Source organism: Palaemon carinicauda, chromosome 2, assembly GCF_036898095.1.
Source record: "Palaemon carinicauda isolate YSFRI2023 chromosome 2, ASM3689809v2, whole genome shotgun sequence".
Classification (NCBI taxonomy): domain Eukaryota; kingdom Metazoa; phylum Arthropoda; class Malacostraca; order Decapoda; family Palaemonidae; genus Palaemon; species Palaemon carinicauda.
The window spans coordinates 62,743,152-62,770,651 of NC_090726.1; the positions used below are offsets into that span (position 1 = coordinate 62,743,152).

Below are 27,500 nucleotides of genomic sequence, written 5' to 3' on the forward strand. Positions count from 1 at the left end.
TTGCAAACTAGGGAATAGATGATTACCTTCAGTAAACTTATTAAGACGTTTTGCCAGAAGACGTTCAAAAACTTTAGATAATATGGGAGTTATGGAAACTGGGCGGTAATCAGTGGGACTTGAGCTACCACAAACACATTTACATAGAGGAGTAACATTACCAATTCTCTAACTAGTGATAAAAGCTCCTCTTCTTGCTAACTTGTGCAAAATAACAGATAACTTTGGAGCTAAGAAATCTGCTATCTTTATAAAAAACAAAGGAAAAATACCATTTGGGTCTACACCTCCATAAGCATCAAGGTCCATCAACAGAGCTTTAATCTTATGAGATCGAAAAGCTAAACTAGTTAGTTTAGCCTCAGGAAAACAGGAATGAGGAAGTTCAAGTTTTTCCTTACTTTATTCACTGTCAAAAACATCAGCCAAAAGGGTTGCCTTTCCTTTGGACAGTGAGTGACTGAACCATCTGGTTTAAGTAAAGGAGGAACTGTTGCATCTACACCAAAGAGTGCAGATTTAAGGGTAGACCACCATTTATGTTCCTGAGTTGTACCAGAAAGGGTTTCTTTTATGGTTAAATTGTACTCCTTTTCAGTTGAGGCATAAACTTTCTGAGAAAAAGCTCTAAGCTAAGTATAGTTGTTCCAGGTCAAATCTAATCTGTTACCCTTCCAAAGATGATACGCCTCCTGCTTCTCCAAATAAGCACGTCTACAATAATCATTGAACCACAGTTTGTCCTTCACTCGGTACCTTAGCACACAAGAAGGGATATTGCACATCAATTATGTTGACTAGATTCTCATTCAAAGGAACAACAGGATCTACACTACTATATAATTGTGACCAATTCAAGCACAAAAGATCATGCAAAATCCCATTTCAGTCTGCTTGGGATTTCATATAAATTTTACAAGAGTATGATATATCAAGGACAGGCTGCTCAGTCTTCACTACTAATGAAATCAAGAAATGATCAGATGTCCCGACTGGAGAACCAACCTTATTAGTTATAACGCCAGGGGAGTCAGTGTATACGAGGTCCAAGCAATTACCAGACCTGTGAGTAGCTTTATCTATGATTTGCTCACAGCCTGATTCAGAGGCAAAGTCTAAAGCTCTTAAGCCATGGCGATCGGTAGGAGAGATTGAACTTAACCACTCTCTATGGTGAGCATTAAAATCACCAACAAAGACAAAAGAAGCCTTTCTATCATCTTTTTGTATCTTAGCCATAATGGTAAGAAGATAATCGAAGATAGAATCATCCATGTCTAGATTCCGGTAGAAAGAACACAAATAAAAGTTGTTATGCCTTCCACAAACTCATGACATCCATATTGATAATATGACTTAAGAGAAGCAGGGTACTCGGTTCTAATATACACCGCTATTCCCCTGGCCCTAGGGATGGCATCACGTTTCAACATTATTGGCTTCTTAAAACCAGTTATAAGGAGTTCAGATGAGTGCCTCATATTGGAAACCAAAGTTTCTGAGCACAAAAGAATATCATACTGTCTGGACGCAACTGTAAGGTCTTGGATATTTGCATGAAGACCACAAATATTGCAATACAGAAGATGACATTGACGAAATCTAGGACGTACTGGTCCCAGATTTTGCTCAATGTCTCCAGATAGCATAAGAATTAATAGAAATAAAAAAGGGAAATCATACTTAAAAACTAGATTAACAAGAATTATAACAAAAACAGTATGTACAGAATTATAAATAAAGTGATTGATGATACCCATAGACTATAGTTAAAAGTCAGAAAAACTGGTCAACATGGAGGAGCTGATACACCATGCAAGGCTAAATACCCTCCAGGATAGCCACTTCAACTAAAGGGAGGACAGTAAGGATGGTTTTGAGAAGAAAAAGAATCAGAAAAATGAAAAGACAACCTCTTGATAAACCAACAGGCATCCATGGCCCTTCTATTAAGCCTGCCCAACACACCATTTCAGAAAAACAAGAGGAAGAAATAAAATAATAATAAAATAGAATAGTGTGCCCGAGTGTACCCTCAAGCAAGAGAACTCTAACCCAAGACAGTGGAAGACCATGGTACAGAGGCTATGGCACTACCCAAGACTAGAGAACAATGGTTTAATTTTGGAGTGTCCTTCTCCTAGAAGAGCTGTTTACCATAGCTAGAGAGTCTCTTCTACCCTTACCAAGAGGAAAGTTCACTAAACAAATTGCAGTACAGTAATTAACCGCTTGGGTGAAGAAGTGTTAAGTATCTCATTGTTGTCAGGTGTATGAGGAAAGACGAGAATATGTAAAGAATAGGCCAGACTATTCTGTGTAAATGTAGGCTAAGAAAAAATAAGCCGTGACCAAAGAGAGGGATCCAGTGCATTACTGTCTGGCCAGTCAAAGGATCCAATACCTCTCTAGTGGTAGTATCACAATGGGAGGCTGATGCCCTGGCCAACCTACTACCTTTTTATAAACTATAAAAAGACTTATGTCAGCCTGTTTAACATAAAAACATTTGCCCCAACTTTGAACTTTTGAAGTTCCACTGATTCAACTACCCGATTAGGAAGATCATTCCACAACTTGGTAACAGCTGGAATAAAACTTCTAGAATACTGTGTATTATTGAGCCCTGTGATGGAGAAGACCTGGCTATTAGAATTAACTGCATGCCTAGTATCATGAACAGGATGGAATCGTCCAGGAAGATCTGAATGTAAAGGATGGTCAGAATTATGAAAAATCTTGTGCAACATGCATAATGAACTAATTGAACGACGGTGCCAAAGATTAATATCTAGATCAGAAATAAGAAATTTAATAGACCGTAAGTTTTTCTCCAACAAATGAGAATGAGAATCAGCAGCTGAAGACCAGACAGGAGAACAATACTCAAAACAAGGTAGAATGAAGAGATTAAAACACCTCTTCAGAATAGATTGATCACCGAAAATCTTGAAAGACTTTCTCAATAATCCATTTTTTTTTTTTTGCAATTGAAGACACAGACGTAATGTGTTTCTCAAAAGTAAATTTGCTATCGAGAATCACAACTAAATTTTCAAAAGAGTCATACAAAGTTATAGAAATATTATCAATACTGAGATCTGGATGTTGAGGAGCCACTGTCCTTGACCTACTTACAATCATACTTTGAGTTTTGTTAGGATTCAACTTCATACCCCATAATTTACACCATGCACTAATTTTAGCTAGATATCTATAAAGGGATTCACCAGCCCCAGATCTACATTCAGGGGATGGAATTGATTTAAAGAGAGTAGCATCATCTGCATATGCAACAAGCTTGTTTTCTAGGCCAAACCACATGTTATGTGAATATAGTATGAAAAGTAATGGGCCAAGAACACTACCCTGTGGAACACCAGATATCACATTCCTATACTCACTATGGTGCCCATCAACAACAACTCTTTGAGATCTATTACTTTAAAAATAAAAAATAATGCTAAGAAACGACCCACCCACTCCCAACTGTTTCAGTTTGAAAACAAGGGCCTCATGATTAACACGGTCAAAGGCAGCACTAAAATCAAGGCCAATCATACAAACTTCCTGACCACAATCAAGGGATTTCTGTACAGCATTGGAGATTGCAAGAAGGGCATCACATGCTCCAAGGCCTTTACGAAAACAAAATTGCAAACTAGGGAATAGATGATTACCTTCAGCAAACCTATTAAGACGTTTTGCCCGAAGACGATAAAAACTTTATATAATATGGGAGTTATGGAAATTGGGCGGTAATCAGTTGGACTTGAGCTTACACAAACACATTACCAATTCTCCAACAAGTGCTAAAAGTTCCTCTTCTTGCTAACTTGCGCAAAATAACAGATAACTTTGGAGCTAAGAAATCTGCAGTCTTTATAAAAAAACAAAGGAAAAATACCATTTGGATCTACACCTCCATAAATATAAATATTTATAACAATATATATATATATATATATATATATATATATATATATATATATATATATATATACACACACACACTATGCATGTGTGTGTAATTAGGGTAGATTGAGAAGGATTGGGCATGCTCTTCGCCCTTCCAAGAGAGATCGGTTCACCAAACGTACAGCTGGGCTCCACAATGCACTAGAAGAGTTGGAATATCCAGACCTACATAGCTGAGGACTATGAAACGCAAAGTAGGAGATGATAAAGGGAGAAGTATTGAATTAAAAGCTTAAGATAGAGATGACTGGTGAAATCTAACCAAGGCTCTTTGCATCAATAGGCGATATTGTAAAAGTTAAGTTCGCTAGATAATCATGAATGTTATCTCACTTTAACCTACTAATGTTTAGCATAGATTTCCTTTAAGCCTTCTCCATGTATCAAGGACTTTCTACTTTTCCCATCACACCATCAAAGGTCTTCAGAGTTAATTTTTCATCCCCCTGCAGATAGCCACTATTCCTTTTTTTTCCCTTTTCAGATGGATAGGTAAGTTTACTTTTTATTCCATAGATAAACAATCTACAAGAGCCAGCCTTCCGAGACAAATGTATAAACAGGCATACTCTTTAGCCAAGAAAAGATACATAGATAGGTTTAATATTTTCTGAACAAAGATAGATTGGTCCCATTTTCCATGGTATCTTGGTGTCACGGGTTTTCTACATAGACATGTAGGTTTCATTCTACTGTGAAATAGAAATATCCCGTATTACCTCCTTAACTCCGTAGACAGAGAGACACACACGAGAACAGTGATGTAGACGACTCGAACAGCCGGAAACAGTTATGTGCTGACGGAAAAAGAAGGGAATCTTTATTTAAAAATAACCAGTGCTTTGGAGGGAACAGCCAAATATTATATGTACTTTTTGTCAGATTCGTTCCTTGGCGGCTCCCAACACAGTAGTAACTCGTGAGCCCCATAGCAACAGACCCTTAGGATCTAAATCCTCATGGTAACTACCTCACAGACTACAACCCTCATCATGACAATATAATCTCAAACTATAACCTTCACTATAACAGTACCTTATGAACCTGAATCTTTATGGTAATAGTAACTTATTTACAGACATTTATGGTAATTATCTCATATGACTAAAACCCTTCTTGTAACAGTACCTAATGACTTAAAATCATAACTGTATTATTATCATTAAAATCATTATTATTCTTGTTATTATCCCAGACTAAACTAAAAACCTACTTGGAAAAGCAAGATACTAGAAGCCCGAGGGCTCCAACAGGAATAAACAGCCTAGTGAGGAGAGGAAATAAGGAAATAAATAAATTATATGAAAAGAAATAAAAATAAAAATTAAATATTATAAGAACAGTAACAACGTTAAAACAATAACATATTTTAAGAATAGTAACAACATTAAAACAGAAGTTTTATATATAAACTATAAAAGAGACTTATGTCAGTCTGTTCAACATAAAAACATTTGCTGCAAGTTTAAACTTTGGAATTTCTACAGATTCAACTACCCGATTAGGGAGATCATTCCACTACTTGGTCATAAGCTGGAATAAAACTTCTAGAGTAGTGTGTAGTATTGAGCCTCATGGTGGAGAAGGCCTGACTATTAGAATTAATTACATACCTTGTATTACGAACAGGGTGGTACTGTCCGGCAAGATCTGAAAGTAAAGGATGTTCAGAATTAGGAAAAATCTTATGCAAATGCATAACAAACTACAGTAATTGAACGACGGTGCCAGAGATTAATATCTAGATCAGGAATAAGAAATTTAATAGACCGGAAGTGACTGTCCAACAAATTAAGACGAGAATATTATAAACAACTTTGTAACGATGCAGGAAAAAAATTCTTGTTAACTAAAACCAATACTGTACAGTACAATAATCCTCGTGAACTACAACCACTGCCGTAACATTACATAACAAACTCCAACCTTCATTAAAACAGCACTTCACAAACTACAATCTTGATTGAAAATGCCAAAAAAAACTAGAACCACTACAGCAACAGAACCTCGTGAACGAAAACCATAAAAGCAACATTATCTTGCAAAGTAACACATTCGTTGAAACAGTACTCCACAAATATGCAACCTTCACAGAAATAAATATCTAAAAAAAAAAAAATCCAACTTTCATTAAAACAATGGCTCGCAAACAAAAACATACATTGTACAATGCCTCACAGACTCAAACTTTCATTATAAGAGTGCCTCACAAACTCAAATCTTCATTGAAACAGTATCTTAGAAACTACAACCTTCACGGAAAAGGAACCTCACAAACTACAACTGTCACTGATTTTCTACATCACAAACTGCACCCTTCATTGAAGCTGTACTTCACAAACTATAATCATCATCGAAAAATACATCACACACTAAAGCCTTCATTGATAAGGTGCCTCACAAACTAAAACCGTCTTTCAAATAGTGCCTCACAAACTACAACCATCATTAAAACAATGTTTCTTAATCTAAAACCTTCTTTGAAACAGTGTCATAAACTAAAACCTTCATTGAAACAGTGTCTCTTAAACTAAACCCTTCTTTGAAACAGTGACTCACAAACTATAAACGTTAAAACAATGTTTCTTAAACTAAAACCTTCTTTGAAACAGTACCTTACAAACTACAACCCTCATTAAAATGAAAAATTTTAAGTAATTTTTATTTTTCCTAACATACTTACCGAGAATTACCTCTTCGGAGGGTCCTTGACCCTCTCTCAAACTCGACCAAGATTTCCCGCGCTACCCCCCCTATCTCGCTCCCGATAGTTTCTACCCCCGCCGCCAGGATAATTCCTGCGGCCCGGATTAGGGCAGGTCACTGCTTTTCCCGGGTCAGGATCTCATTAAGTCCTTGGTCGTGAGATACGAAGCATCTCACTCTCTCGCTTAAACTCTCGATCCTTTGGCGCGTTGTGTTCCCACGTGTTCCCAGTGTACGGGCTTGTGTTTTTTCTGCGATAGTGCGTTTTCGCAAAGTGTCCTCAGTCCGTTCCCCTTGTGTTATCCAGGGTTTTCTGTAACTCGTTAGTGTTGACCTTCGTGTGCGAACGATGGAGAACGTGCGTCGTTGTCCTGGTCCTAGAGCAGGAAAGTCGTGTGGGGCTTTCCTCTCTAAACCAGAGGTGGACCCGCATTCCCTTTGTTCCACGTGCAGGGGTAAAGTTTGTTCCTCCTCGGACACATGTTCCGAGTGCGTGAGTTGGGACGGAATTCAGTGGGTACGGTATGGTACTAAGAAAAAGAAGTCGTCTAAGCGTTCCCCAAAGAAAGTGAGTGGCGTGTCTTCCTTACAGTCGGTCAGTGATCGGTCCGACGAAGCCTCGGCCTCTCCGTCTCCTTCGCAGAGGAGTGGCCAACAAGCCCCCAGTGTGATTGTGAGCCATAGTGTCCTCCCAAGTGAACCCAGTGTGACGGAGGAACCAAGGGCTGGCCCCTCGGGAGTAAACGGAAGGGCCGCGAGTGTTTCGGGCGAATCGGGCCACGTGGCAGGGGAGCACGCTTCCTCAGAAGACCCGGTATGGGGCAGTGTGGCGATCTCAGTCTACAACCCTCATTAAAACAATGTTTCTCAAACTAAAACCTTCTTTGAAACAGTGACTCACAAACTAAAACCTTCATTGAGACAGGGACTCCCAAACTTCGAACATCACTGAAAGCGTGTCTTAAACTACAACCTACATTAAGACAGTGACTCAAACTAAAACTTTCATTGAAAGAGTGGTTCTTAAACTAAAACCTTCATAGAAAAAGTATCTCGCATACTAAAACCATAATTGAAACAGTGACCGGCAAATTAAAACCATCATTGAAACGGCGCCTCACAAACAAAAAACTTAATTGAAACAGTGCCTCACAGACTAAAACCATCATTAAAATAGCGCCTCAAAAACTAAAACCTTCATTGAAATATTGTCTCTCAAACTAAAACATTCGTTGAAACAGTGACTCACAAACTAAAACCTTCATTGAAACAGTGGTTCTTAAACTAAAATCTTCATAGAAAAAGTTTAGAGAACAGTGGTTTGATTTTGGAGTATCATTCTCCTAGAAGAGCTACTTGCCATAACTAAAAGAGTCTCTTCTACTCTTACCTAGAGGAAAGTGGCCACAGAACAATTACAGTGCAGTAACCCAATTTTTGGTAATCTAAGTTTAAACAGGTGTATGAGGACAGGAGAATATGTAAAGAATAGGCCAGTGTATTCGGTGTGTGTCTGTGTGTGTGTGTAGGCAATGGGAAAATGAACTCTAACGAGAGAGAAGGAACCAATGTAGTACTGTCTGGCCTGGCAAAGGACCCAATGACTCTAGCGTGTTCTTTATTATATAGGAGAGATGGTAGGTTTATGGAAAGACAAAAAAAATATTGATAATTGATACTATTTTGTGTGAATAATTTAGATTAGCCTATAGTTCATGGTAATATACTAGTGAAATATGTTATTCAAATTATAATAAGTGATTTAAAGTGAATAAAATTGTCGTCTTTCACCTGTGCATGATATTGCATCAACATCTTTCCATAAGGTAGCAATAAAGTCACGATCCTGGTATTTGTGGTCACTGATAAACCAAGTTTATCAGTGGTTCGACCTACATATTTACGATGGGCACGTGAGACTCACTATGACGTAATGTTAAAGGCTCGTTTACACGAGGCAAAAAGAGAGGAAAGGCAAGGGTGCAAGTAACTTGCTACAAGTCACTTGCCATGTGTAAACATCTACTTGACAAAAAAAAATGGCAAGTCAATTAAGAAGCAAGTTGGCGGGCAAGTGCCTGGCAATGCAAGTTCTATTTTGAGGAAGGTTGCTTCCCCTACATTCACCACTAACTTGCCTTGTGTGAATACTTGCTTGCTCGTTTTCCTCGGCAACTCAGTTACACTACAGGCATTGTGATCACACAATTTGTTTATTGTCAATTGCTGTGTTTATATTCGGAGAAATGCCTGGAAGGTGGAATGATGAAATCACATACAAGTTTGTTGTGTTATATTATATAAAGTATGAATGTCTGTGGAACATGCACAGTGAAAATATCGAAACAAACTGGTACGACAGAGTGCTTTGAATGACATAGTGAGAAAAACGGAAATTGAAAGTTTTGGGATAAATGAAAGCAGAAAATTAAAAGCATTAGAGCAACTTCTCAGCAAGAACAGATTAAAGTAGAAAAGTCAGAACGATCAGGTATTGGCACCCAGGATGTGCATAAACCATCAATGAAGTGGTTTCCATTAATGAACGATATCATGAAAAGCCATCAATGAAGTGGTTTCCATTAATGAACGATATCATGAAACAAGGACTAATGAAACGAGCATCACAGAGCAATTTGGTTAATACATACATTTGTCACAAAAGCTAGGCTAATGTATATGATACAATATTTGATATGATACGATATTATCTGACATATAAAAGTGCAGTGAGACTATGATTTCACATTACTGAAACACTCAATGAATCATTCTGCCCTGCTATGACGATCAGCCTTCTGCTACGAATTACTGCTAGCATGCATCTCTGATAGCTTTCGCATCTCTTGCATGGCGATTACTACCAATACGAGTTACACTACGTAGTAATATAGCTTGTGACCTCCAAGTTCCATGAATCCTTTCTCCCGTGGTAGTATCATCTACGTCTACACAACCATGTGGTAAATACTCGCAACCTGCATTGCCATCTCCGCCAGTTATGTAATGTATATTGTCTACTGTATCAACATTGCACGCAATAGGTCTTTCAAATACTCAGAATCGACTAACTAAACAAGCGGCCCACACACGCTCAAATTTTTGGTCAAATTTTTTCGTCAAATTATTTGACATGAATTTGATCATGTGTGGCGTAATTTGATGGCCTAAAAGGTTTGATGTCAAATTTTTTACTGATATGATTTCAGTAGATATTTTTTGAGCCAACGTCAAATAATTTGTGCGTGTGTGGTACCTTGCAATAATTTGCGCAAATTAGTTAGTGATTAGACATAATCTGAGGAGGACGTGCGCGGCTCATCGTCATCATGGATCCCCAACAAAACATGAAAAGAAATTTCTTCTTGAGCTTATTGATGTTTATAGAAGTTTACCACAACCTTGGAATATTAAAAGTAACTGTTCTAGTGACAGAAATAAAAAAGGTATGGCATATGAGACTCTTCTACAGAAATTCCGTGATTATTATCCCGAAGGAACGAAGGAGGAGCTGAAAAAGAAAATAAACTCACTGCGGACGACCTTCCGAAAAGAATAAAAAAAAAATAAGACTCAAGCAGATCTGGTGCAGGAGCAGATGAAATTTATGAGCCATCACTATGGTGTTTTGATGCTCTTTGGTTCCTGAGTGACCATGAAACACCGGCTTCTTCACGAAGCAAAATACAATCGACTGAAGAGATAAGTGAAATTATTAAGCATACTTTATTTAGTTGCATTCAATGACTGTTGCATAGCTTATCCAACATAATTAGGTATTTATACAAATTTCATAGTTATTCATGTCTATTTGCATCTAAAAGTAAAATACCGTTAGGCCGATGTCACAATATGGGTTTTTATGAAATTAAGCATAATTTATTTAGTTGCATTCAATGACTGTTGCATAGCTTGTGCAACGTAATAAGGTATTTATACAAATTTCATAGTTATTCATGTCTATTTGCATCTAAAAGTAAAATACCGTTAGGCCGATGTCACAATATGGGTTTTTATGAAATTAAGCATAATTTATTTAGTTGCATTCAATGACTGTTGCATAGCTTGTGCAACGTAATAAGGTATTTATACAAATTTCATAGTTATTCATGACTATTTGCATGATAAAGTAAAATACCGTTAGGCCGATGTCACACTACGGGTTTTTGTGAAATTATTAAGCATACTTTATTTAGTTGCATTCAATGATTGTTGCATAGCTTATACAACGTGATAAGGTATTTATACAAATTTCATAGTTATTCATGTCTATTTGCATATAAAAGTAAAATACCATTAGGCCGATGTCACATTATGGGTTTTTGTCGGACGGCAAAAATGGATGCATCGTCTTTGATGGTGATAGAGCAAACAAATCAGGTTCACTAATTCTCAGTTCATTTAATAAAGGAGCATGACCAAATCGTTCACGACACAAATACCATTGCTGGGCCCACTTTCGTCTCTTTCGTTTCTGTGTGCTCTTCAATGCTAAGCCAAGAGCCAACGCTGTATATGCATCCATGATGACACTCGGGAGCAAAATGAAAATTTGATGAGAAGTTTGAGCGTGTAGGGCGAACGTCAAACCGTCAAATAATTTGACATAAAAATTTCGACCAAAAATTTGAGCGTGTGTCGGCAAGGCCGTCTCGAAGACGGCCTTGGTGTGGGCAGCTTTAATAAAACCCCTCAGGCATTTTCCAAAGCTTGCCTACCTCTAGACAGTCTATAGTTGAATATTATTTTCTTCATAGCTTAAATTCATTCCTGAGTAACCATACACGTTCAAAAAAACCGTCAAAATTTTCGTCAAAAAATATCAAACGGATTTGATTAATCAAAATTTTGATGCAAAATTTGATTGTGTGTAGGACGTTTTAGTGTAAAAAAAAAAAGATTTGAAACAAAATTTTGATTGATCAAATCCGTTTGATATTTTTTGACGAGTCGTCAAATTTTTGATGCGTGTGGGCTCCTGTCAAAATTTTGATCAAAGTTTTTAGTTCGCAGGTGACTGACGAGGATATAGGATCGCCATGTTTGTGAAGGAGGCCGAAAAGAAATTTTTGATTGAAGTTTTAGGAGTGTATCAGACCTTGCCAGCCTTGTGGAGAATAAAGTCGGATGATTATAGCAATCGTGCTAAGAAAGCCGAAGCCTATGACATTCTGCTACAGAAATATCGTGAGCATTTTACTTCCGCCACATTAGAAGATCTGAAGAAAAAAATAAATAATCTACGAACAAATTTTCGCAATGAACTTCGAAAAATGGACAAAAGTGGCAAATCAGGTGCCGGAACTGAAGACCTGTACGAGTCACGGCCGTGGTTCATGGAGGCATTATGATGTTCTTGAGAGACCAGGAGACTCCTGCCTAGTCGAGAAGCACCTTGTCAAATAGCCATGATAACGACATAAGCGATAAACAAGGAACAATTCAGGTTAGTTTATATGTTTTCTTTGACAATTAGGACTTATTCTAGTAATATTGCAAACATTTACCAACACAAACATTTTTTCTTCAATGAAATTATATCTTTTAGCCTAATTTTTTAGAGATGTCAAAGTTCATATTTGCCAATGCAGCTAATATCATGAAAGATATATTAATTTATGCAAAATTTTACTCTCACGTGAAGTAGTATAGATTATATGAAGCGTAAATATCCAATGTATAAATTTAGCAAATGCAACAATTAAACACAATATTGACTAGGCTATCGAATGTGTTTATATTTTTAGTGTAGTAAATTCCCATTTTTTACAGTTACCTTCTTTTACGCACCAATATTACACTGTCTGGAAAGGAAAAAAAAACAATATATTTACCCTATAATTAAACTATTTACATTTTTGCTAAGTATAACTACTTACTAATCATCTCGATAACTAGCTGACCATAGTCAGTCCCTACAATTCTGTTTGCACGAAATCATTACGCAATTTTGGCATCTTGCCAAGGAACAAGTTTTAAAAACCACTCTTTTGGCCATTTCCGACGTTTACCAGGTTTATCAGAGTCCAATGCCAACACTAGTGCTATGGCCACTGATGCATCCATGTCGAAGATTTTGACGATACTGAATTTTGATGGGAAAAACGCCTAACGTGTGTTCGCAATTATGCATCAAAATTCGCTTTTTTTTTTTAACGCGTATGGGCCCCTTACGCCTTCGTCAAAAACAGGTTTGAGCGGGAAAGCATCATCCGCTACAATGAAACCTTCATTTGGAAGCATGTTGTTTTGTAGCCTTTGAAACAGAGAACACCTTTGAATCCGTCCCCCCATCAGATACAGATCCATAAAAATAAACTGAGCTCTATTTGTGACTCGATGCCCATAAAAAGCAGTGTTAAAACTGGGATGGCGATTCATGTTGAGTCATGAATTAGGACTGACTCGACGCCAATCATTTCGTGTGAACGCACCCTTGAGGTCAGAAACCTCAGAGATAAAAATTCAGAGGTACTTTATTAAAAGAGAATGTTTTGGTCCTACTACGGTACTTATTGTACAACACAAGAATTTTGTTATTTTTAGTTATGACCCGTAGCACTTTTGCACAATGATTAGGTGCTACCGCCATTAACTTATTAAAGATGAAGATAAGATTTTCCATCATCTTTTATTGAGGAAGAAACTAACAACCTCAACAAGTCATGAAAAGGTATTCGGTAATTTTCCATTTAACTAATGGATAGTTACACGTGAAGAAGGAAGGAGAGAGGGAGGGATTCTCATTGCGAAACATTACACGGACAAAAACCTACATTCAAATACGACTCAGGACTCTTGACGCACGTAACTATTTACATACGAACTTACGCAGTGAAGGTGCGGTCACCTGATGGTGTGCAGCGCATTTGACTGTTCCTATTTAATATTTTTCATTTGTTCGCATAACTTTTCCTCTTTGTCTCTCAACGATTATACGAAAACAATAGAGAAAGTCTTCTTTTCAGAGTGACTGATAAAAGTTAAAATTTGGAAATATATAGGTCCCCGTCCATCAATTTAAGTACAATCATACGAAGTAGAATGCGCCTCGCGAAGGCCATTCCCATGTATTGAGTTGGCTACTGGTAATTCTATAACCGTTCTGATTATTTATGACTTATTCCTATTTCAGTCAAGGACAATTACATTAATACCTATTTCTATAGTAGATGTGCGATAGTATGTGTTAATGTGTAAAGAAACAAACAGAATTTCCGAGCATAAAAAAATAACAGTAAAGAGTTACTGGCAACGCGTCACCGTTAAACCAGAGATGATGCCATCTAGCATGATAAAGTAAAAGACTGATGGGACTAGAAACTACCACACGTTCACACTTGAAGACACCCCCCCCCCCCTCTCTCTCTCTCTCTCTCTCTCTCTCTCTCTCTCTCTCTCTCTCTCTCTCTCTCTCTCTCTCTCTCGCGCGCGCCTTAAGATAGATTATTTTGATTATTTATTAAAAACTGGCTAGGTAATAACGTCAAACTATCCACATAGACCTATTCCAAAAATATAAGAGCGTTACTTAAAACACATTTCCCCGTTAAAAGTGTGACATAGTCATACAACTTTTTGTTTCTTTTATTATGAAAATACAATTACATTTTATTAACTTACATTGTTTTCTTTGATCAAGAAATATTCCTTTTACAAATTATATTTTACATTTTTGTATATACATTATATCTATTGTAATATAAAAAAATACAATTCTATTATTTTTCTAAATATGTTTTAAGTTAGAAACATACTGATCTGTGAAAATGTTTTTTACATGATTCTTATATCCAATAATATTTACATTAAATGTATCTAACAGTTTATTCTTTATACACAATATAATTTACTGTTCAGCACTTATTCCCAATTGTCTTGCCATCCAGATACTTGAAATAAAATCTGCTATTATTACCATTGCTGTATTTTCATCCCTTTTTGAATAAGCTTCAAAATCTAGATTTATAATCCTTAACCTGTTATTACTTTTCAATTTATAACATTTTCTAAGCAATTCGAATACCCAGGACAACAAATTCTTAACCAAAGGACAGAAATATACAAAATGCATATTAATTTCCATGTATCCACATCCACATTCCTTAAAATCTTTTATTTTCATCATTGCTAGCCTATCAATTGTACTTAAAATTTCATGAACATACTTAAACAAAATTTCCCTGCTTTTATTTTCTTCATATTCATTATTTACATGTTCCCAAATTAATTTCCAGTTGAATAGTGGATACAATTTTTCAATATTTGGAAGATATTCACTGTTTTTCATTAGATGTTCATATACCGCTTTCGTTCTTATCTGTGGATAAGAGGTCATACTTTCATAAAAACTTGGTGTGAAAATAGTGCAATCCTGATGTTGCCATTCATTTTCTCTAAGGTAAGTTGCTTGGACTTTGCAATAATAAACAATCATTTGGTAACCAAAACAACAATCTTTTAAACATTTTAGAAATGTGCTCAACATGATTGACCTTGCTTTACACTGGATATCAATCATTCCACAGCCACCTCTTAATTTTGACAAAAACACAGTTTTCCTTGCAACAGGTTCACAGTTGCTGCTCCACAAATATTTGAAAATACTTTTCTGAATTCGTTTTACATAATCCACTGGAGCTGGGTATACATGTACCGTATACCACAATTTCTAAACTAATCCCGAATAAGGTTTAGCAATTCCATTAAGATAAGCCAGCTCTAAAAGTGCATATCCTTTTCAATTTTGAATACACTTAATAAGACACACTCTCGTCAACAACATAAAGCACGGTTTACACACTACGATAAATTGTAGCGATTTATTGTAATGAAAAGGTTGTTACAATTTGGCGTTACGTGTAAACAGGAAAGAGTATCGATTTATTGGAGTTGGAATTGGATTGAGTGGTTGGTGCCAACAGACTCAAATCTATAGCAAGCCATTCACGATCCGTAATTACTGAAGGAATTCCTTCAAACTTGGCAAAAATGATCGTGAATGGGGTTGTTTGAGGCCTGTCAGTGCAACTGTCAGTTACACTGATGAGAATCAAACTCTGCTTGATTCTGGAGGCGGGGCTAACGCGCACTGAAGGGAACATTGACCGTGAATGGCTACCAGTCTACCAGTCAGTTAAGTTATCAGTGTGAACCGCATGGCCAGAGTGTGAGGAATGTTGCTGCAGAGATTTGAGTGTGGTTTTAGTTAAGATGCCGGAAGATAGAGAATTTTGGGGTGAATTTTTTCAGTTATACAAAGAACTGCCATGCCTTTGGCAAGTTAAGTCAAAACATTATCTGAATAAATATAAAAAAAACGAAGCGTACGGAAAATTAGCAGAAAAACTTAAAGAAAAGTATCCTGATGCAACCACAGACTTAGTGAAGAAAAAAATCAACATCTACAGGAGTAATTTCAGGAAAGAAGCAAAAAAAGTCGAAGATTCTATGCGGTCTGGAACTGGGGCAGATGATGTGTATACGCCAACTTGGACTTACTATGAAGATTTATTGTTTTTAAAGGATCAAGAAGCTATTAGAACATCCACCTCGAATTTACAAGCACACGAGGTAAGAAACACATTTGTTATTTATTTATTAAACAAAAAACAATTACATGATTTTAAATTCCTTCCCTGTAACCAATCCTTACACCATTTTGATTTTCCCTGTAGCCAATCCTTACACCATTTTGATTTAGTCTTTCTTCGTTTCTTCAAAGTAGAATGCGCCGCAACAAGCCCTAATCCCATCAACAATAACTCATTATCACAAAAAAATAGAGGAAGCCATTTCGATTGTCTAATAACCAGTCTATCCTACACTGATGAACGCACTGACCGTTAGTGGACGTCCCAATCCTGACACTGAAGGAATTCCTTCAGTAATTACTGATCGTGAATGGACTGCTTAAAATTAAGATAGATTATTTTGATTATTATTAAAAACTGGCTAGGTAATAACGTCAAACTATCCACACAGACCTATTACAAAATTATAAGAGCGCTAGTTAAAACACATTTCCCCTTTAAAAGTGTGACATAGTCAACTAAACTAATCCCGAATTAAGGTTTAGCAATTCCATTAAGATAAGCCAGCTCTAAAAGTGCATATCCTTTTCAATTTTGATTACACTTAATAAAACACTCGTCAACAATATAAAGCACGGTTTACACACTATTATTATTTTTATTATTATTATTATTATTATTAAATGCTAAGCTACAACCCTAGTTGGAAAAGCAGGATGCTTTAAGCCCAGGAACCCCAACAGGGAAAATAGCCCAGTGAGGAAAGGAAACAAGGAAAAATAAAATATTTCAAGAATAGTAATAACATTAAAATAAATATTTCTTATATAAACAATAAAAACTTGAACAAAACAAGAGGAAGAGAAACTGGATAGAAAAGTGTGCCCGAGTGTACCCTCAAGCAGGAGAACTCTAACCAAAGACAGTGGGAGACCACGGTATGGAGGCTATGGCACTACCCAAGACTAGAGAATAATGGTTTGATTCTGGAGTGTCCTTCTCCTAGAGGAGCTGCTTACCATAGCTAAAGAGTCTCTTTTACCCTTACCAAAAAGAATGTGGCCACTGAATAATTACAGTGCAGTAGTTAACCCCTTGGGTGAAGAAGAATTGTTTGGTAATCTCAATGTTGTCAGGTGTATGAGGACAGAGGAGAATCTGTATAGAATAGCCCAGACTATTCGTTGTGTGTGTAGGCAAAGGAAAAGAACCGTAACCAGAGAGAAGGATCCAATGTAGTACTGTCTGGCCAGTCAAAGGACCCCACAATTCTCTAGAGGTAGTATCTTAGCGATTTATTGTAATGAAAAGGTTGTTACAATTTCCCGTTACGTGTAAACAGGGGAGAGTAGCGATTTATTGGAGTTGAAATTGAATTGAATGGTTGGTACCACCAGGCTCAAATCTATATGCATCGTAACGACAAGTTTGAACGTGTAAACAAGGTTCCAAGATATCTTTGCAATCTAGCTCATTTTCAGATTGACTGCCGAAGTGTGAAGTCCTGGTGCGCAAGAGCTAATTCGAAATATAAACCTAATACACAGTGATGGCGAATTCTAAGCAAACACCTCATGAGTTCTTAAGCGAATTCATTGAACTTTATCGGAGTTTTCCGTGTTTGTGGAAGATAAAGTCCCACGAATACTCTGATAAAAACAAAAAGGACCTGGCCTATGCAGAACTAGTGAAGAAATACAAAGAGTTTGATCCTTTAGCTGAAAGAAACACTGTTGTCAAGAAAATAAATGCACTACGGACTGTTTACAACAAAGAGAAGGCAAAAGTGACCACCTCGATGAAATCGGGCGCAGGGTCAGAGGAGGTATACAAACCTAGTTTATGGTATTATGACCTGCTTCACTTCTTGTATGATCAAGACTCGGCAAGATGTGCTAGGAGTTCAATGGATGATGAGGACAAACGAACACAAAATAAGGCAAGTTTGTATTATATTCATAAAATATGAACGACACTCTTAGCATAATATACTTTACAAAAGGAATGTACTAACATAATGAATGGATGCGTTCAAATTTTACAAAATTAGTGTACACATTTTTATTATACTGCTTTATAATATAACTTTGATATCCTTACTAAACTATACCATTTATTTGTATTGAAACTGTTTGCAGTTTTGATTTTGAAACCAAAAATCTCAAATGCTCAATGCCATATTATCTTGCCATTAACTGAAACCACTTCATTAAAATATGAGAGAATTTAGGCTACAAAACTTTCCGTAGGATATTTAAAGCATGAATGCTAAGTGACAAGAACAAGCGCAAGGATATTTGCTCTTGATTTTGTTTTCTATAAGCGGTCAGCAAGCTCTCATCTTTCAGTTAATAATGCCTTCTCTTTTCATTTATTCGACTGGTTTTTTTTTTCTGTAACGCCATATCAACCATTTTCACCTGTAAGCCTCTTGGCCTCTAGGTGCAGGATACAATTCTATAATGATGAAATATAACATCTGTCCGTGATACAACACAGAAATACCATGTGTATATATATATATATATATATATATATATATATATATATATATATATATATATATATATATATAAGCAAACATGAGATGATAGCTGCCTACCAAGCGGTTCACGTTCATTCTCACAGGAGTAGAAATTTGTATACTCCGTGCCTAAAACTTATTTCAAATGAGGAAAATCATTACTCGCCAATATTATTCGATTGATTTTGTCTAAATACAAAAACAATGAAAATGATAAACCAACGAAATAATCAAATCTTAGTTCAGTACAAATATAGCTCTTGTAATTATGTCACTGTGACGTCATGAGGATACTCGTGACGGCTGCCGGAACCGGAAGTGAGAGACGTAACAGACTTTAAAGAAAAAAAAATGGAGGAAATGCGTCCGCGTAGTTCATACTCGGCCGCAGTTAACCTATAAGCAAACTAGTAAAACTGAATCCTACGAAAGAGAATGAACTGTGTTGATTCTAAAAATCCGTATCCAACAGGCTGCATGAAGCCTTTCACAATCCGAAACAAAAAGTTTCCAAACCCAAATAGTTTCCTAAATCTACAATAATTCATTCAATAGTCATATTCATCGAAATAATAGATTAAAAAAAAAACACATTAATTTTAAGCAGTTGCAATAAAACCTCGATGTTTGGCCAGTAGGCCTAATTGACAATACAATCTGGTACCTATCTGGAGCTGTAAAGATATTTCAAGTGACCTTCAGGAGTAGAAGTTAAACCTTGTTAGGAATCTTCCAAGGCTCACGGCCATGTTTACTCACCTGAACTTACGACGGACGGATGTGAGATTTGTTCAGCAAGAGCAACCACAAAAAATGAGTGATGCTTGCGTCATCAAATCTCAAAGATTGCTCTTGATACTCTGTCTATGGTACGAGTAAACCTTTAAGCTCATGGTGATTTCCATGGCTGTATTGTGTTTTTTTACTGTATAAATAGGCGCGAGTATACATTTTCACTATACACTTATTTTTAATTGTATGGGATAACGTCAGAAAGGTGAAACTTATCAAGTCCTCGGTGATATTGCTGGGAACACATCCTTTTGTTTAAGCCGCAACAGATAATGAATGATTTGAAGTTCTCTGGCATCCTGCCATCGAAGGTCATTGAATGGCGCCAGTTATAACAGGCTGAACTGGTGGCTGGGAGCTACCCAATTCCTACTAAACATGAATGAAATGCTAGATAGCATAGTTAAGCGATAGATGATCCAATATGCTTGTCTAGCATCAAGTACGAGTATGATCATGCCATTTGGGTGTGTATGTGAGCGCATGAAAGGAGATCCAGCATGCTTGATGAAGATGTATGCTTCTTCTTCTTCTTTAGATTGCCCGGAATTTCTCTCCGGACAGGGGCTTTTAGACGGTGCGTCTAGCCCCTAGGTGGTTTCCCCGGCGGGTAGGCATGTATGCTGGATCGTTTGAGCAGTTACTTGTCACGCCGTCGCTCACTTGCTTAGTTGAGTAGCTATAGTTATTATTATTATCATTATTAGCCAAGCTTCACTCTAATTAGAAAAGCAGGATGCTTTGCCGAAGGGCCCCAACGGGAAAAATTAGCCCAGTGAGAAAATGAAATAAAACTAAAGGAGAGGTAATGTACGATTAAAATAAAATATTTTAAAAATAAAACAAATCTTTTATATGTAAACTATAAACACTTAAAACACAAGATGAAGAAAAAAGAAGATAAAATGTGATAAAGCGTACTCTCAAGCAAGAGAACTTGCCGGTCACCCGAATTACATAAATTTTGGCTGAAGTTTATTAAATTGTATAAACAGTTTCCTGCTCTTTGGAAGATAATGGGTGGCGAATATGAAAATAAAACTCTAAAACAGCAATGTTATAAGAAATTAATCGAAAAAAATGAAGGAAAACGATCCATCAGCTATCAAGTTCACTGCCACATGAAAGATTATTTCTTTCCGTATGTGCTATGGGCAAGACTAGAGTCAATACACGGCGAGACGATAAATACGCACCCAGTCTGTGGTATTTTGAGGAACTTCATTTTACGAGATCAGGAATTATAAGAAGGAATAGCCGGCCATACACTATCATGTACACCTGACAGTTACGCCTGTCAGGTATACCTGATAGTGTATGGCGGGAAAAACTAGCCTCTCGAGCGACCTGGCAACTGATGAAAATTCGATCAGGTCCTGCCTGACAGGCGAGTAAACTTGATGTGTGTGGCGGTTCCATCAGGTGTACCTGAACAGGTCTCTTCAGTTAATAACAATCCTCTGATGTGGACAGTTTAAATTTTTTTGGTTACAGCCTTGTAATTTTGATTTATTTTACAGTTGAGTTCCTTTAATTTTTTTTAAGTGCTAAATTAAACAAACGGTTTAGTTACATATTGAAAAATGTCGCAACGAAATATTGAAGTTCTTGGTGAGTTTATTGAATTATACAAAAGTGAACCTTGCTTGTGGAAAGTAAAAGCTGATGAATATCACGATAGAGACAAAAGAAATGCTGCATACAGAATATTAGCGATGAAATTAAAGGAAATAGAGCCTGATGCTGATGAGACCTTGGTTAAAAAAAAAATTAACAGTTTGAGGTCCAATGTTCGAAAGGAGCAGAGGAAAATTGAATCCTCAATGAAATCCGGCGCCTCAGCAGATAATGTGTACAAACCTTCCCTTTGGTACTTCAAACTTTTCGATTTCCTAAAGGACCAAGATAATACTAGATCATCGGTCTCAAATTTATCTTCTGAAAATGACAATGATGAGGTAAGAAAAAGAGAACTATTCTTTTTGACAATATTTATTTGAATATTAGTTTACAATGCCTTTCCCACTTATAACTACCACGCATTATTATTATCATTATTATTATTATTATTAATTGCTAACCCACAACCCTAGTTATAAAAGCAGGATGCTATAACTCAGGGGCTCCAACATGGAAAACAGCCTAGCAAGGAAAGGAAACCAGGTAAAATAAAATATTCTAAGGATAGTAACAACATTAAAATAAACATTTCCTATATAAACTATAGATACTTTAACAAAATAAGAGGAAGAGAAATTATATAGAATAGTGTGCCCGAGTGCACCCTCAAGCAGGAGAACTCTAACCCAAGACAGTGGAAGACCATGGTACAGAGGCTATGGCACCACCCAAGACTAGAGAACAATGGTTTGATTTTGGAGTGTCCTCCTAGAATAGCTCCTTACCATACCAAGAGGAAAGTAGCCACTGAACAATTACAGTGCAGTAGTTAACCTCTTGGGTGAAGAAGAATTTGTATGGTAATCTCAGTGTTGTCAGGTGTATGAAGACAGGAGAATCTGTAAAGAATAGGCCAGACTATTCGTTGTATGTGTAGGCAAAGTGAAAACCGTAACCAGAGAGAAGGATCCATTGTAGTACTGTCTGGCCAGTCAAAGAACCCCCGTAACTCTCTAGCGGTAGTATCTCAACGGGCGGCTGGTGCCCTGGCCAACATACTACCTACATTTGCTATGTTTGTTCCTCAACATGTGTTTATTTTGCCATGCCACTTTCCCCCTCGTCCATGAAGTAATCCATAAAATGTTCTCTTACTTCTTTGACATTTCCACAAATATTACCTCGATTACAAGATTGAAGGGGGTTCATATTAGAATCTGCACTATCGCAGCCAATGGACAAAATATTTCCACCAACAGAACTTTCTGTATACAAACAATTTGCAGGGGCATATACTATAGGCTGTTTATCCATCGAAAAGTTATGCAGAGCACAAGCTGCCATCACAACCTTTTCAATACTCTATTTTGTGGTTCTAAATTTATAGCTGTATGAAACATACGAAATCTCGGTGAAAGAATACCAAAGACGTTTTCAACTATATGCCTCGCGCGCGATAATTGAACACCTCTCTTTTCGCAGAATTAAGATCTGCCTGTCGAAATGGCTTCAAAATTTCAGTTGTCATCGGAAACGCGTCGTCCACAACAAAAACATAGGGGACGTTTTTAAACTTTTCACTGACGTCGTCAAGCTGGGGAATATGTAGCTTTTTCTTCCCTAACTTCTTATAGAAACGTGTATTTTGGAGTGCACCGCCGTCGGATACGAGGCCGGTTGTTCCGAAATCCACAAGGAGAAATCGGTAGTTTTCATCTACAATTGCAAGAAGAACCATACTATGTTTTTCTTTGTAGTTGAAAAAAATAAGAGCCAGAATTTCTAGGGGGAATTATATCATTATGTTTGCCATTCATGGCGCCTATGCAGTGTGGGAAGTTCCATCGAGTCTCAAAATCCTTTAATATTTCTATCCAATTTTCTTGACAGTTGGGAAACTGAAAAAGAGAAATATGTATTATATATGTGTGGTCATTTTTTGACAAAAAATATATTAGGAACTAATTTTATAATGAGCAAAATTAAAATGTTTTCTGATTTCAGGTGATCGTTGGTGACCCATGTGCAGAGGAAAACGATTTGACACCAAATGTCTCTCAAGAAGACCGGCGGGAACCGAATCGGCCTACACCGTCGACAAGAATTTCACGCCCTGGGCCCGGTAACAAGAGGAAATCCAATGATGATATATCAGATGATATATTGTCCACTGTTCGGGATCATTTCAAACAACCGCAACCACAAATCGACTGTTGCGAGCTCTTGGGAAAAACAGTAACTATGAAAATGAGGGGCATTAAAGATAGACGCCTGCACATCATGTTCGAAAAAAAAATTAATGACTTACTATTTGAAGCAGAAATGTGCACTCTGAACTACCCAAATTTCACTGTAGATAGCGAGGAAGAGAATGACAATGCATCTGTAAGTTTTAGGATTTGTTTGCTCCGTAGTCAATTGACAATCCTTTTAATATTTCATTACATGTTTCAATATACTGCATTTAGTTCTTACCATATTACTCCGTCTACCTTAAGTCTTGGTGAGCATCAAAGACCTAGGCTCATTTTCAAACTAGCTGTTGGTTATTTTCTCGGTGCAAATTAAATCAAATTTATGATCAGGTCCTATATGAAACTTAGAGCTTATAACAATTCCGAATGCATCTTTGTTAAAGATGGTTGTAAAAATGAATCAAGTTTCAAAACATACTTATATATATTTTTGGCCTATATTAATTATGCTTAGTTATGGCATTCTGAATAATTCGGAACCTGCTGACCAATATGCCCAAAGTATTTTCAACAATCCGGCGAGCTTTTGACAACCGATAATTGAATATTTCCTCTTATTATGATAGATTTATATGCGCATACGGATTCATAAAATTGTCCCCAACAAAAACATCAAGTTAAAACATCATTGCTGACTGGTAGAGTACTTGGTTTAGAGATGAGCAATGTCTTTTCTTACAGCTGTTCAGAAAATTTGGTACTTGCGAAACCTCCCCCGTCAGACACTCGTTCATTTGTCTTTATATCGACCATCATGAATTCGTAATTTGAATTGACCAGTGCCATCAAGACTGCTAAATGAATGTTTATAATTATAGTAATAGCGGTCAGATCCATGTGGTTTAGTTATTTAATATGCTTGCCGTCCATGGCACCATACACATTCTTCTTCACTTTATGGCATCTTTCTGTTTTCAGAGTAATCAGAAGAGAGAGAGAGAGAGAGAGAGAGAGAGAGAGAGAGAGAGAGAGAGAGAGAGAGAGAGAGAGAGAGAGAGAGAGAGAGAGAGATAGAGAGAGAGATCGCACATTTATTCCTTAGCCAATTAGTATTTCTGTTGTTGATATAATCATTACTGCTCTTATTCTTGTTGTTGTTGTCTGGTTATTATTCTTGTTTTCGTTGTTGTCTGGTTATTATTATTTTTATTGTTGTTGTTTGGTTATTTGTGTTATCGTTACCACCATTATCATGATAATCAACATCACCCTCATTAACATTGCTATTCAAATTTTTTTTTTTCAGGAACCAAGTACATCCAGAGACAACTTGGTGAAAACCACCCAGAGGAGTAAGAAAAGAAAGCATAATATTGAAGCTAAAAGAAACGAGCTACTAGAATTAGCTTGCAGTTATCCGAGTCAAAGTGATGATGCAATAGATAATTTAGCGAAAAGTTGGGGGGAAGATTTAAAAAAACTTGATGGAGAACAGCAAATCTACGCCAAAAAGGTGATAAATGACATCCTCTTTGAAGGGAGCTTAGGTTCACTTCCCAGACACTCGGTCAAAATGAATGAGGAAAATGCACACCAACTAAGCAGTTAATTTTATGGAGTTTTTTCAATGATCCCAATATCTATTGTAAACTGATGATGCATTATTAACAATAGGTCTACTATTATTATTTCATTAAAATATTACACCTTCATGAATTACTATAGATCTTTCTGAATAAGAATTTCATAGTTTCTTCATTACATGACAACCAGTGTTGTTACACGTAGCATATGTCGTATTATATTATCATCTAAAAAAAATTCTTTTCATATTTAGACCAAAGACGAGAGGAACATATCTGTTATTTTCTTGTAAAGGAAATGTTGACTGAAAGGAGCACAGTGAGCAGAGTTCTGTTTCATTTCTGATTCGCTTTGCAATTCCTATTATCTACAAGAAAAAATATCTTCATGTACCACAAGTCTGATAAATATCATTACAAATATTTAACGTGTTTCATTTGAGCCTTATACTAGACCACAATTGTGTGTGTATATATATATATATATATATATATATATACATATATATATATATATATATATATATATGCAAAATAACCACAAGGAAAACAAATTGAAAATATAAGATAAAGACCTGACTAGTTTCGCGATACTTCTTCAGAAGACTGGTTTATTGAGCAAAGTCTCTTTACATTTTATAAGGTAAAGTAAGCGTACAAATATACATACAGATATTTACTAAACAATACTGCACTCCTAAGGCACAAGCCACCAGTTTAGATACTACCACGAGAGAGTTATTGGCAGGGTTGCCATTTCTGATTTTGAAAACGCCTTACAGGAGCTTCCAAGACGCGCCAGAAACGCGACAAATCCTTTCTTAAAAGCATAGTGTAGGATTAGTAACCTCATTAACAGACCCAATCTTTTGACTTTACTGTAGGACTCTGCAACATTGTTTTGGGAACAGAAAGAGAAAGAACAGTCTCCTATAACTGTCAAAGCGGAAATTGATACAATACAGTATGTCAAAGGATACAGAAAAGCAGTCAGTTTACCATATTCTTCATCAGATGGAAAAGCGCTATGATTCGCGCTAAATTTCTCTAAAAAGCGTCAAATAGCGCGGCCGTGCTAACAAGGAAAACAAAAGAGCTGGCTCGACTTACGAGAAACGCGCCAGATCTAGCTCGAAAAGCGCTAAAATAGCAACTATGGTCATTGGGGCCTTTGACACTCCAGACATTGGATCCCACTCTATGGGTACAGCTCATTTTGTCTTTGCTTGCAAATACACTGAATAGTCTGGCCAATTCTTACCACATTCTCCTCTGTCCTCATACACCTGACAACACTGAGATTACCAAACAATGCTTATTCACTGCCAAGGCACCAGCTACCCGTTGAGATACTACCGCTAGAGAGTTATTGGTACCTATGATTGGCCAGACAGTACTACATTGGATCCTTCTCTGGTTACGGTTCATTATCCCCTTGCCTACTTATACACCAAATAGTCTGACCTATTATTTACATATCCTCTGTCCACATACATCCGACAACAAGGAGATTACCAAACAACTTCTCTCAAGAGGTTAACTACCGCACTGTAGTAGTTCAGTGGCTACTTTCCTCTTGGCAAGGGTAGAAGAGACTCTTCACTTTAGCTATGGTAAGCAGCTCTTCTAGGAGAATTACACCCCAAAATCAAACGATGGTTCTCTACTTTGGGGCAGTGCCATAACCTCTGTACCATGGCCTTCCACTGTCTTGGGGTGGAGATCTCTTGCTTGAGGGTACACTCAGGCACACTTCTATCTTGTTTCTATTCCTCTTGTTTTTTAAAGTTTTTAAAGTATATATATGATATATTTTATTGTTACTATTTTATATTTTATTGTTACTATTTTATTTAAGTGTTAACTACTCTTGTAGTTTATATATTTCCTCTCCTCACTGGGCTATTTTCCCTGTTGGAGCCCTTGGGCTTATAGCATCCTGCTTTTCCAATTAGGATAGTAGCTTAGCAAATAATAATAATAATAATGTAATTGTTCATTAGCTACTTTCCTCTTGGTAAGGGTAGAAGAGACTCTTTAGCTATGGTAAGCAGCTCGTCTAGGAGAAGAACACTCCAAAATCAAACCATTGTTCTCTGGCCTAGGGTAGTGCCATAGCCTCAATACCATGGGGCCCCACTGTCTTGGATTAGAGTTCTCTTGCTTTGGGGGTACACTAATGCATGCTGTTCTATCTCATTTCTCTTCCTCTTACTTTTTGAAGTTGTTATAATTTATGTGTGAAAGATCTAATTCAACGTTGTTGCTATTCTTGAAATATTCTATTTTGATAGTTTATTCTTCTCTTGAAGTTTCTTCATTTCCTTTCCTCATTGGGCTATTTTCCCTGTTGGAGCCCTCAGGTTTATATCATCTTGCTTTTCCAACTAGAGTTTTAGCTTAGCAAGTAATAATAATAACAATAATAATAATAATAAAAATAATAATAGTAAATTAATAATAATAATGATATCCATCATTAATTACCTCCGCCAACGAAGTTGGGAGGAGGTTATATTTTCACCCATTTGTTTGTGAACAGCTTTCCGGCCACAATCATACTAATAAG

General features: G+C 36.7%; 1 protein-coding gene and 1 long non-coding RNA gene across 3 annotated transcripts in view; one reads left to right on the plus strand and one right to left on the minus strand.

The window, feature by feature from the left end:
* Positions 1 to 27,500, minus strand: part of LOC137625559 (uncharacterized) — a 236,021-nt gene that overhangs the window by 110,386 nt on the left and 98,135 nt on the right. Inside the window, exon 2 of the long non-coding RNA XR_011040862.1 lies at positions 5,592 to 5,628. This is a non-coding gene — a long non-coding RNA (uncharacterized lncRNA). The remainder of the gene's footprint in view (positions 1 to 5,591; positions 5,629 to 27,500) is intronic.
* Positions 15,813 to 25,308, plus strand: LOC137625527 (uncharacterized). Of its 2 annotated transcripts, none has more exons than XM_068356447.1 (3): positions 15,813 to 16,257; positions 23,158 to 23,538; positions 24,655 to 25,303. In XM_068356447.1, exons 1-3 carry the CDS (start codon positions 15,898 to 15,900, stop codon positions 24,955 to 24,957), a joined length of 1,044 nt encoding a protein of 347 aa, XP_068212548.1. In that variant the 5' UTR covers positions 15,813 to 15,897; the 3' UTR covers positions 24,958 to 25,303. The 2 variants fall into 2 exon arrangements, with proteins under 2 accessions (XP_068212548.1, XP_068212540.1); XM_068356439.1 differs by lacking the exon at positions 15,813 to 16,257 and adding an exon at positions 20,971 to 21,491 and having other exon boundaries at positions 24,655 to 25,308.

Bases quoted from the DNA above. Each gene is read 5' to 3' on its own strand.
- LOC137625527 (XM_068356439.1), top strand. From the start codon at position 21,117: ATGTCGCAACGAAATATTGAAGTTCTTGGTGAGTTTATTGAATTATAC. The intron at 21,492-23,157 runs GTAAGAAAAAGA...TTCTGATTTCAG, and splicing joins CTGAAAATGACAATGATGAG to GTGATCGTTGGTGACCCATG. The intron at 23,539-24,654 runs GTAAGTTTTAGG...TTTTTTTTTCAG, and splicing joins AAGAGAATGACAATGCATCT to GAACCAAGTACATCCAGAGA.